The 12,770-nt window shown below is 42.0% G+C and overlaps 1 protein-coding gene across 1 annotated transcript in view; it reads left to right on the top strand.

Annotated features, from left to right (window-relative positions):
- Nucleotides 1–12,770, top strand: part of LOC136447936 (pericentrin-like) — a 70,414-nt gene that overhangs the window by 4,451 nt on the left and 53,193 nt on the right. Inside the window, exons 6-12 of the mRNA XM_066447073.1 lie at nt 162–329; nt 743–3,310; nt 4,335–4,463; nt 5,469–5,765; nt 6,082–6,225; nt 6,645–6,905; nt 11,209–11,321. Coding sequence (XP_066303170.1) covers nt 162–329; nt 743–3,310; nt 4,335–4,463; nt 5,469–5,765; nt 6,082–6,225; nt 6,645–6,905; nt 11,209–11,321 — 3,680 coding nt within the window. The remainder of the gene's footprint in view (nt 1–161; nt 330–742; nt 3,311–4,334; nt 4,464–5,468; nt 5,766–6,081; nt 6,226–6,644; nt 6,906–11,208; nt 11,322–12,770) is intronic.

The raw sequence follows: 12,770 nt of genomic DNA, 5'->3' as shown, positions 1-12,770 counted from the left end.
TTTTGCCTCTAAACCCCAAATGCCTTACATAAATCGTTCCTTGTGATTGTCCAAGAGGAATTGGAAACATTCTAAACATCAATGTGTAAAACTTTAAGTGATATAGACTTACTTCGAGTGGTTCCAAGTGTACATAATCAAGTAATCTATTCTGTCTTCAGCTGCAGGAGTTCCAGCAGGCCATTACTCAGAGAGATGACATCATCAACCAGCTGTCCGTCAATCTCCAGATCACGGTACAGGAGCGAGACTCGGTACAGCAGGAAGCTGGGCAGCAGGTGGCACAACTCACCCAACAGATCCAGACTTTACAGCTGCAGCTGCAACAGGTACAGGGCAGGCGATACAGTTGTTGTTTGTTCACCGTGTAGTGCCTAGTGGCACATAGGTCAGCCAGTTCCCTTGCTGTTTCTGTAGCAGGGTATATTTTTACGGGCGGGAGGTTCAAGCAGAATGGACTATGCCAGAATCAGAAAATGAAGGGGTCAACCAAGAAACGCCACATATTTTCTTTTCAACTGTAGGGGTAGGGTACTACAGCTGGTTGTCTTGTTTTATTTCAAGACACCACTTCTACCAAGCAAAATACGTTGTACAGTCTTCTTATTGAAGTACATGCGTTGGAGTCATTGTTAACTAATTTGTGTGGCATAATACGATGTTAGTTTCCTCTAATTTGATGCTGATTTCTTGTTTGGTCCCGAGAACTAAATGACAATGTGTACATGTGGGTTTGTTCCAGGCAGGGGAAATGTTGAAGAGTCAGACAGGCCAGCAGGGCATGTCAGTGGAGGATCTGTTTGCCACACAACAGCAGGTCATCACACTACAGTACAAAGTACAAGAACAGGACAGAATCCTGCTGGAGAAGGAGACACTGATACATCAGAAGGACGTCATGTTACAGCAGGGAGACGCAGCGATGAGGGACAAAATGGACTTCCTCGAGCAGAAAGAATCGGCTTTGACTGCGCTAGCTCAGAAAGCAGCCCGTCAGTCAGAGGAGTTGCTGAACCTACGGGAGGAATTAACATCAGTGGAAACAGTCAAGCAGCAAATGGAACTACTCAAGCAACAGTCGTCTGAAGAGATTCGTGCCCTGATGCAGACTGTTGAAGAACTCCAGAAGAGGTTGCACGGTTCGGAGGGAAGAGAGAGGGGGGAGGTGAATGTGCGAGCCCTGGAGTCACAGCGGGCGGAGCTAGAAGAGCTCCACGGTACGCAGATTCAGGAGATGAAGGAAACCCTTAAAGAGCAATATCAGATCCAGAATGAGAAACTTCGGCTGGAAAACGAAGCACTCAAACATCAGGAACACGAACAAATGGAAGAACTCCGTCAGGAGCTGGCTACAGCGACTGCCAAGCGTGATGAGATGGAACAGCAGTGGTCAGAGCAGAATGAGCTCGTCCAATCACTAACTCAAGAGGTCTCAAGACTAACGGCTGCGACAGAAGATTCTGCTGCATACCTGAACGTTGTGACGGAGTTGAAACGGGAGTACGATTCAAAGATACAACATTTGGATGAGCTGGCAAAATCTTCTGCCGCAGATAATGAACAGCTGAAGAGAAGAGAGGAAGAAAGTCAGTTGAAGATTAATGAACTATCACAGCAGCTGCATGCTGTTTCAGAAGAAAATGTTCATCTTAGAACCCAAAACAAAGAGTCTGTTGCTGCATTGGAGAGTTCGTCTGTCCAAAAAGTGCCTGATTCAGACGTCAAGCTTCAAGATGAGCTAGAGAAGGTCAAAGGGCAGCTCAAAGAGGTGAGGGCGGAACTCGAAGAGGCACAGTTTGACAAAGAAAGTCTCCAACAGTCGCACCATGCAGAGATGACACGGTTGAGATCAGAAATGATCTACGAGCACGAAAACAAAATGAAAGTTTTCAAGGACAATCTGGAGGCAACATTCCAGCAGAAGGTGGAATCGATTAAAGCGAAGAAAGATCGAGAATTTGTCGAACAACTACAACAAGCTCGTGCGGAGATGGAAGAAACACACAAGAGGGATCTTGTTGAACAGAGAAAGCAATATTCGATAGAATCACTTCACATTACTGAAGAAACAGCGCCAGAGGTGTCTGAGTTGTTGTCCTCACTGCAGCAAGAAAACAGAGACTTGTCTGAGGCACGTGACGCGCTCTTAGAACAGATAGATCAGTCCCATCATGACCTGGAAGAGATGCAAGAAGAGCTTCTCAAAGTTGCCAATGCCAAAGATAAGATCATTGCCGAGAACGAATCCCTCAAGCAGCAACTTGAAGCTGGAGACGAGGAGGGGCAAAACACGTCTCAGAAAATCTCAGACCTCGAGAGAGAACTGCAAGAGCAGAGACAAACCTTCTCGTTCACGGAGAGGAATTACCAGGTCAACTTGGAGGAGATGCAGGCTGAGTGCACGCAGTTGCTTCAAGCTAAACAGGTTCTAGAGGAAAGGGTTAGTGAGCTACAAGCAGCAAAAGTACCTGCAGCTGCAAGTGAGTTTGGCCCAAGTGGAGATGACCCATCAACATTGACTGGTCATCCAGAACAGAACAACTCAGAACTAGCCCAGGAGGTCCAGGACTTAAAGGAACAACTCAAGGAACAGGAAGAACAGCTGGATTCCCTCAAGCAAGCTCTGGACTCAGAGAGGCAGAGTAAAGTCGTTCTCGAGGAGAAGGCCATGAACCAAATGAACTCGTTTGAGCTGGAGAAGAACACCCTACAGGATCAAATAGCACGTCTGCAACAGCTGGCAGCAGAAAGTGAGCAGGCTCTTCAAGTGACACGACAAAACGGTTCCGACAGCGACTTCGACCGAATCTTTAAGGAAAACCAAGATCTAAGAAAAGCATTACAAAATGAGCAGGAGGAAAAGGGAACGTTGACAGAAACTCTGGAATCTATGAAGAAGGAATTAAAGTCCATAGAAGCAGAACAGTCGGAGTTAAGGGAAGAGATTACTTCCAAGGATGCTGAATTACAAAATATGAAACAGGACATAGAAATCCTTCGTGCAGCGTCAAGTAGCCAGGCACACCACGACACATCAACTGATGACGAAACATTTGGTCAGCCACAATCTGACAGCCTTCTCAAAGAACTAGAACAGGTGAAGAAAGAATTAAGGGAGACACAAGATATATATTCTAAGGAAAACAAACTACTTAAAGAAGCGTTAGAGTATGAGAGGAAGGGGAGCGGTGTTTCGGAGCCAGGACAGGTACAGAGCAGGGTGGTCCAGCTGCAGGAGGAACTGTCCAGGAGGGAGGAGAGGGAGCAGGGGCTTCTACAGGAGAAGAACCAGCTGGTAGCACTGCTCAAGGTAATATTGCAAACTACAACTTCTCTAAGAATCAGTATTTCGAAATTCATTTCTGTCCTTTTCATATGCTATCTGGGACTAATATATTGTTAAAGCCATACACAAGCACAGAGAAGAGTGTTCTGCTTCAGCTTATAATATTTTTTTGAATCCAAGAACGTAATTGTATTGGCAACTTGACCCGTTAGCTTGAGCCTGGACTAGGCAGCAGTTGCATTATACAGCATCAACTATTATCTGGACCAGGATTGGCCAAAGTACGTGTACATATGTATGTGTTGTTAGTTTGAGTACAGTACTGTAGTGGTAACATGAAGTGAACAGAAAAGGTTCAATTATATACATGAAGCTGTGACAATTGCAATACGTTGATGAAGGTTGTTTGTTTGTTTCTTTGTGCCTTTATTTACACTAAAACATTGCTCTATTCGGCCATCAAGGCTGCTTTTCATAAAGGTCCAAGTTAGACATCCAGGTAATAAAAAACAAGAAAAAACAATTAATTACTCAAGCAACTGGATAGATTTGGAAACAGTGATACGTTTCAGGAAGCATCCACAAACTTTGGTTGGGGACCATAACTTACAGTCTTCTTGTGTGACATGCCATGTTGTGTCCCTGTGTGACATGCCATGTTGTGTCCCTGTGTGACATGCCATGTTGTGTCCCTGTGTGACATGCCATGTTGTGTCCCTGTGTGACATGCCATGTTGTGTCCCTGTGTGACATGCCATGTTGTGTCCCTGTGTGACATGCCATGTTGTGCCCCTGTGTGACATGCCATGTTGTGTCCCTGTGTGACATGCCATGTTGTGTCCCTGTGTGACATGCCATGTTGTGTCCCTGTGTGACATGCCATGTTGTGCCCCTGTGTGACATGCCATGTTGTGTCCCTGTGTGACATGCCATGTTGTGCCCCTGTGTGACATGCCATGTTGTGTCCCTGTGTGACATGCCATGTTGTGTCCCTGTGTGACATGCCATGTTGTGTCCCTGTGTGACATGCCATGTTGTGTCCCTGCAGGAAAGGACAGCCCAGCTGCAGCAGGACAAGGAAACCGTGCAGCAGCAGCTGCGTCAGCAGGAAGACCTGGTACAGACTTTCCAAAGTCGCATGCAGACTTCAGACTCCGTCAGTGCAGAGGTGCAGCAGGTAGGACATCATCATTCTTGTGCTACAGAAACGTTAGAGTACGTTGATGAAGATTAAACATCCAGGTAATAAGATACACTAAAAATAGTTTCTCGAGCAAGTCTAGATGAAATTTTGAAACAGTCAGATGTTTCAGACAGCATCCGCTATCTTTCATCAGTGACTAAGGAAAGATCTTGAAAACCAAGTTTTACACCAAAACCCTGAAGTAAGAGAGTAAGAGTGAGAGTGTTTCCATAATACAGTTGGAAGGTCATGCTATCTGTGTTCCAGGGTTAGACAAATCTATTCGCTTGATTACCCTGGGTAAGTGAAATTGCTGATTGGGCAAGTGGATGTCCTCCTATACTTGCTCGATCTGACCAATGCAATTTTTTGATGCTCTACACTTAAACAATTAAGAAATTTGACACCTCAGAGAAACAGTGACAAAATTATGGGGTCTAATGTATTCTGTCCTATCCAGGTCACCATCTTTGTTTACATTGCCTAACTCTAGCAACAATCTATAATTTCTGTATATCCTAACTTTATGCATGTAGTGGGTGTATGTGCACCTGTGTGCACCTAATTTTTGACTATGGGTGCATGCACCTAGATATTTTTGTAGGCTATAGGATAAGGGTACTATTGTACACTAAGTATACAGAATATTCATGAAATATAAATATCAGAAAAAGTAATATAACCTTTTTATTTAATGTATCACTTTTTTGAAATTTTAAAGTTAGCTATAGAATTACAGATTGAAGTATTTAAGAGCGTTAAAATTTGTAATTATGTTTTTCTGACACTCAATTTTATTCTATGTGGTGCACCCAATATTCTTTCTGTGCACCTAATTTTTTGGGTTGGGTGCACCAGTGTGCCTATTTCCAAAAATGAATTTCGAGCCCTGTACTTTTTACAGACAGACACACACACACGAACGCTGTGCAAAACATAACCTTCTCGGCGAAGGTAAGAAAATGCGGGTTGTTCCTGACTGTGAATGTTCCCTTCCAGGTGTTTGGTCGCCAGCTGTCAGCCCTGCAGGCCCAGAGAGATGAGCTCCTGAGGCAGCTGGAGACACAGAAGGAACAACAGAACTCCCTCCCAAACATCCTGATGGAGAAAAACGCACTGGAGGAGAATCTCCAAAAGGAGAAAGAGCTGCTGAGAACAAAGCTGCAGGAGAAGGCTGAGCTGGAGAGAGGCCTGCAGGAGGAGAGGAGGAGGCTGGAGCAGCAGGTCCACGAACAGAGAAGGCTGGAGGCAGTTCTGGAGGAGAAGAATAAGCTGGAGCAGGAGCTGGCCAAACAGGTAAAGGGAAAATTACTAGTACTATCACTTCTTTCTGTTTACTGGGCTGACTTTGCATATGCCATGCTGACTCCATTATATGGATGACATCTGCGTACACTTCAATTTTAGTCTGTTCCCCAAAAAAGTTTTTAACCAAACTGTAAATTGTACAAAGAAGCTGCACAATGAAAAAATATGTGCCATAAATTGCAAAAAATGGCAGAACAGATACCAGGTCGAGAGTGCATAAGTAGTACGATACTGGGGGAGGTTAAAAACACAGGTACATGTATGTACTGATTGTCTAACTGAGATGTACCCATCTGTGCTGTAGAAACGTGAGCTTGAGGGACAGTTGCGGGAGATAGAAGAACGTCTCCATGACAAAGAGGCGCAGCTTGCAGCAGAGAAGGAGTTGTTGGTCCAGGAGATGAGGATTAAAGATGTGGAGATCAGGAAGTGGCAGGCAGATCTCAAGGTGAGACATGGATATCAGATTGAGGTTTTCTGGATACTTTTGAAGTTGCTGGGAATGTCTCAGTATGTAGTGTACATGTAAGTCCTGTATATTAAGTAAACCTATATTCTCTGCTCTCTAGCAAAATACTTAAAAACAGGGCTCAAAATTCATTTTTGAGAATAGGTGCACTGGTGCACTCAACTGAAATAGAATAAAGGCGCACAGAAAGACTTTTGGGTGCACAACATAGAATAAAGTACATGTAGAATGTCGGCAAAACATACTGCCTGTCTATAAGAGCTTCAATCTGTAATCTTATAGCTAACTTTGAAATTTTGAACAAAGTGCACAGTCATACACCCAGTATTTCTATCCCTGTATATTAGGATAATGAAGAAGTCATTGGTCCATGACAAAAATTTGTTGTTTCTCTCCAGGAAAAGCAGCTTGAGTACCGTGACCGTGAGGCCCAGCTGAAGAGTCAGTTCTCTACTCACATACAGAAAGTCCACTCCAGTACAGAAGAAAGTAACATTAAGAGGATCCAACTCATGCGTGTGGAGATGGACAACAGGCATAAAGATGCCATCGAGCGCTTACGACGAGACCTGGACCAAGACTTCGGTGTCCGTGAGAAGCGGCTGAGAGACGGACACACAGCTGCGGTGTCCGTGCTGAAGAAACAACACCAGCAGCAGGTGTGGTCTTCTTAAACTTCTTTGTAGATTTCTGTTTGCTGTGAGTACGCCCTTTCAATTCAATTCCTTGGGAAAAAAAGAGTTTGAGTCCTCGGATAATTGCCACCGATGTTGTGCCCTTGGAAAAGGCACTTGACAAGACTTTCCTTACTCAACCCAGGTGTAAAAATGGGTACCTGACTTTGGTTTGGGAGGTAAAAGGCGGTGGAAGGAGAGTGATGGGCTCCGCCTTCCAATACTGTGCTCTTGACACACTGCCCCTACGACCTCACAAAAGCTGATAATGGGACTACTTTTTTTACCTTAAGAAAAAAACAAACACACTGAACAGCTTTGATATAATGTAAAATGAATATTTTTCCTCAATAGAGTAACAGATAGTAGACCATTTGAAGATGTCACGATAGACTTAATATCAACTTTGAAAGGTGATTTTAGAGTAATGATTTTGTCTTGGCTCTATTGAGAATTTTCTGTTCACCAGTTACTACTAGGTACCATTTTTTCTTGAGTCACTATAATTTGAAAAAAATTATTTCTACAAAAAAGGCTTGAGGACTAAGGGATTGAATTGATAAGGTTTTCTGTTGTGCAGAGTGACTTTGCATACAACTATGTTGCGTAGAAAATGTTGAAATAACCTTTTCTGACAACCTTACAAGTGTCTCCATAATACACTCCATCCTTAACTACCGATTTAACATAGATAACGGCCAACTAGATACATTGACCTCGGCACATTTTCCTGCAACATAAATCTTAATGTTTGAAAATAGTTTTATCAGGTTGGTAAATCATTTCAACATAGTTTTCTTAGGTACACAACCCTATTACTTTCTCTACAAATATCAATTCAGAGTTTTGGCTTTTAAGCTGGCAGATCCTGTCCTTCGTCCAGTCATGATCACTGACTATTCCAAATTTTATCCAGTTGCTTGAGTAACTGTTATTTGGCGTTTCTCTACAGACGTTTCGACAACCTTTCTGTCTACCCCAGTCATGAGTAGAGGCGAGGGGGGGATAGTCACGTTTGGGACCGCATTCTTGCCACTTCGGAACAAAGCAGGGAGGAGAAGAATTCGAGAACGCATGTTTGTCAGGATTATTACACTTTGCAATGATAGGAGGAGTCTATTTTACACTGATGAAGACACCAGGACAGGTTGTTAGAATCTCTGTGGAGAGAATTATAAGGTTGTGTACTTAATAAACTATGTTGAAATCTTAACTTTGTTGGAAGTTATAAATGGCAATATAACTATTACAACTTTCCAAAGATACATGTTCATGTGAGATATAAGTTACATCCCTCCATCTTACCATAGTATATGGTATCTAACATATCAACAGCAAAAGTATAAAATGACAACTAAAGTCACTTTTGTAGAATACTAATGATTAGGAATTCTATTTTAAAATCCATGTAACTTTCTTACAGTTCAATTCTATTTGAAACAACTAAAAAGTTGTTAGTATAGTATGTAGAATTATTACTTCCATATGAAAAGAGATATAGTCTTATCACCTTAACCAAAGTGACCTTTAGCTCCAAGAGTGCAAGAATCTATTTATCTTAGTAAGCTTCTCCAATGTCTTAAAGATATGTTCTATCAGTGTTCAAAGCATCTCCGATGTCTTGAAAATATTTTCTATCAGTGTTATATATCTGTGAAGTGCGTATATGTTCTTTGTTCTGTGAGACAGTTCACAAATGCAAGCATTTTAGAAAGTTGCCAATTTGTTCAGTTTCAAAGACCCTTGCAGGGAGGGCAAGAAAATACAGTACTGTTTATAATGTAGATGTTTCTAGATGATGTTATGTATATAGTGACATTGGGGCATCTTGCTTTTATGTAGTACAAAATGTCTTCCGTCAGCTTGTCTTGAGTATTTTCATTTTTAATTTCTGTGTAGTGGTCAAAGAAGGCAATGTTACATGCTCCAGATATATTCAAGGGGTGATCAATAAGTTTTTGGCCTCACCCAGAAATAAAAGATTTTTGCTGTAAACTCTTTACCGTGAACTTAAAACCACCGCGAAAATGCTCATTCTACCTTCTGCCTATCTACCCCCTTGTTTCAACCGACAACTAAAAACCACCGAGAACAGTCCATTTTCTCCCTACTGTGAAATCAAATACGTTTACGGTACTTTTACGGGAGCAAGTCTGAAAATCAGGATGTCATTTTGCTGGATACTAATAGTTAAGTTTGAGTTATTTGAAATGCAATATGATATCATTATGAGATGATATTTTCCTCCGGCATATTGTACATATTTATGCAAATCACGCTTTCGATCACGCTTTCTATACATAACTAATGATAGCTAGCGTGCATCATGTGACTTAATTGACAACCTACATGTAAGTGGTCTTGTCAGATCATCAGGCAGCCGTTGTGCCTCTAGTTACTTGTATGGTCTACTTCTTCAAAGTAGAGTATTCAACGTTTCGGTGACCATCTGTCACCTTCCTCAGAGCAATGCTGACTGGTTCACTTTGCACTGCAGCTAGGTGTCGCTGCTTACAGATGCGGTCCCAAACATCGCGTTTGGGACTGCAGTCTTAAAAAGTAGTAGATAAGTGACAGACGGTGTGAATAAAACACTTGGTTGTGTGCAAAGAGTTCTGTTATTCTGATTTAAGTAGACAGTAATTTATTCATGTTTTTCAGTCTCATATTTGTATTGACAGTCATAATAAGATAGTCCATCTGTCCAGCTGATAATGTGAACATGGCACAGACCATTAGTTTAGAACAAACACCAAAGAGACGCTGTGTATGCTGTTTTCATGTTGTTGTTTTAACCAGGCAGCCAAATTTTGTGTTTAACGTAATACTTATTTTTAAAAAGCAGCAAAACATTTTGCTTTCAATTTGTGTTTCATCATCCCTCAGGCAGAGCTTTTTGATTTAATTTTACTTATTGTAATGCACACAAGCCTGGTAACCACCCAAGGGCCTACCCGGTATCTCTTTGGTGCTGGAAGTGTTCCCCCTGCTCAGCTCAATTAGCACACACTGGGGAAGTTTTGATTTCAACTACAGTTTGCTCTCTACGCGAAGGCTGTCCAAAAAAGGCTTAAGCTTAGTAGGACTGGGTCCTGTAAAACACCCCGGTGCCCAGCCTGGTCGCCATTCTCCACTGGTCGGCTTAGGGGTGTGTTACCGGGCCCAGTCTGCACTTTTCAAACTGCCTCGGCAGGCGGGCATCACTCCCAGTGCCGTAGAGGTACGGGAGAGCTTCTGATAGTGTGGTTACCAGGCTACACTATGCCCATCCCGTGAGGTGGTTACCAGGCTAAATGCATGTTAAACATCCGTCTGATATAACTTGGCAATAAACATAGGAGATGTGAAAGGATGCTTCTATTTGTGTTTTTTGCCTCTTGCTTGTTTTATTGTTCCTATGGCTGTTTCTAATCGTTTTGTGTCCTGCTTAAGACTATTGTGCTGAGTTGTTGCAGAATTAAGAGAATTTACATTGATAAGTATTATTTGGTAGCATGAAATCGGGCAGGTTTTGAATCTGAATCTGAAACTAGTCCTATGGGAGGAAAGATTGAAAAGAAAAATTCACAAAATGAATAAGGGCAGGTTTGAAATATTAGTCCATTTCAATCTCATTAGCTGAAAGATTGCAGGAAAATGTGTGAGTATAACAAATGTATCTGCTTAACAATGAAGATGTCACGCATGACAGGAAATTGTTTTATGATGTATTTGCTTTTCGTAAAAGCATAAGTTAAGTCAGGCAGACACTACATGTATGTTGCAAACTGAATATTGCAGATTTGACAAAACAAAACGCAGACAAGCAGGAAAGTCAAAATCATCAGAAGTCCTGTATATTTGTTTAGTATCTATTTCACCAGGGGAAGCATGTCACCTACTGGCGATTTTCAATGTGCCCTGGGGGGAAAAACCCAAATAAAAGTCATTAACTCCAAACTAAATCAAAGTTACAAAATAACACTAATCACTAATTGATACCAAACCTATCATATATCATTCATATAACATATAGTTACATAAATTAAATCATAATTACAAAACAATTGAAACCATGATGTAACTTTAACATTATAATAATAATATAACGTAAAACATAATAGAATGAAATTAGAATTGAAATCGGGATTGAATTTGCATATCGAAGTTGTCAAGTACATAAAGTTGTTTGAGGAGTGCTAGGGCTCTAGCTGCTTGATATGAATGCTGTTATATGAATGTGAGACCAGAAAGAAGTAAAACAGATTTGTACCATACAGAGGTAATATGGGAGTAACTTGTGTTGCAGCTTGCTGAGGTTCAGTTACAGTGTGAGCACAGCCTGCAGAAACTTCGGCAGGAGCTGGAGGACAGCCGTTTACAGCAGCTTCAAGTGGTGAAGACTGTTCATGAGAAGGATAGGTGAGTTTCGTTCAGCCTTCTTCTATAGTATAAGGGGGCACCCCCTAGTTTTTTTTTTTGATTTCGAGTTTGCACACCCTCAAGTCTAGCGACCGTCTCTTCCAGGAAATACTTCTGAGCCAAAACAACTGTGTATGGGAATGAAGGATATCCCTCTCGCTACAAGAAAACCTGAGTTTCGGTTTCTTCAACCTCGGCAGTTTTAGTACATATTAGAGGGAAAAAGTATTTTCCCATCAAAAATGAGGCGCAAAATTGGGCATTTTCCCGTGGAACTAAACTTATCACAAAGTTTTTGTCAGAAAGAAAAAACTCCAAGGTATAATGAAGCCCATTATAAAGAAAATCCTACCACTGAGATTTTCACAATAACCTGACGCCCGAGGTAATGCAACACGGCCAAAAGAACGCAACAAAGGTCAATCTGGGTCAAAGGGGCAGTTTGCCTTCAACGCAGACGGTTGGCCGGAAATAAGGCTTGGGTCCGAAATCAATTTTCACCAAAAACACACCGATTCTTACGCTTTTCAGTCGTGTTTAATGTCAGTTCGCAGCAAATTATGAGAAATCGGAATTCAAGCCTCGACACTTGAATCCCTTTCGTCCCTTTTTTGTCGTGCACTACCACGGACCCCTGTCGCGGAAGAACTGGTGTGTGCACCGATAAGGTGTTTTGTTTGACGACCATGTGCAGGAAGGTTAAACAAGGAAGTTACCACATACTGTAGATCATGTAGGTCAATAAACCAACAGTTAAATGTATACTATTGTGTTTTTTACAGGGATGTCCCTGTAGCTCAACTGGTCACTACCTCATAGTTGAGCTCCTGGTTCCAATTAGTTTGTATATATCTGGGAGACCCCGGTTCAAACCCTGGGAAGGGCATCTCGGTTGGGGCTGCACCTGAAGGAAGAGAATGTAAATGGGGGTCTGGTGTTTTGGAGGTGGAAGGGTTAGCAACCCTCCCTTGTAGAAATATTCCCTGCTACTGAAACAGCGAGAAACTTTGTGCCCGACATGTACATGTACGTGCCACTAGGCACTAAAAGGATCTGAACAAATGATGGTGTATTGCGGTAAAAAAACATTTTAATTTTAATTTTTGATTTTGATTTTATTAGAATTGCAACAGTGCAATACACGAGGGACACAGGCAGCTATTGCTGTTGTCGTGACCCACACAGATATTATACCTGTTTTTACACTTGGGTGGTGAGGAAAGTCGTGTAAAGTGCCTTTTTCCCAAGGGCACAAGATCGGTGGTGTCAGGGGATTCAAACCCGGGACCGCTGGGGTCTGGGCCAAAAACTCTGCCGTTATGCCACACAACCCCACATTTTTATGTTGAGCCCATAGGTATGGCTCAACCACTGACCAACCAACCTGAAATTTGGCATGAAGTTAAAGAAGGCAAATACCCTCAGGTGATTTTTTCATTTTTTTGAAAC

Source organism: Branchiostoma lanceolatum, chromosome 13, assembly GCF_035083965.1.
Source record: "Branchiostoma lanceolatum isolate klBraLanc5 chromosome 13, klBraLanc5.hap2, whole genome shotgun sequence".
Lineage (NCBI taxonomy): Eukaryota > Metazoa > Chordata > Leptocardii > Amphioxiformes > Branchiostomatidae > Branchiostoma > Branchiostoma lanceolatum.
Note: the sequence above shows the minus strand (reverse complement) of the source record. Positions and strands in the feature narration are given on the sequence as shown.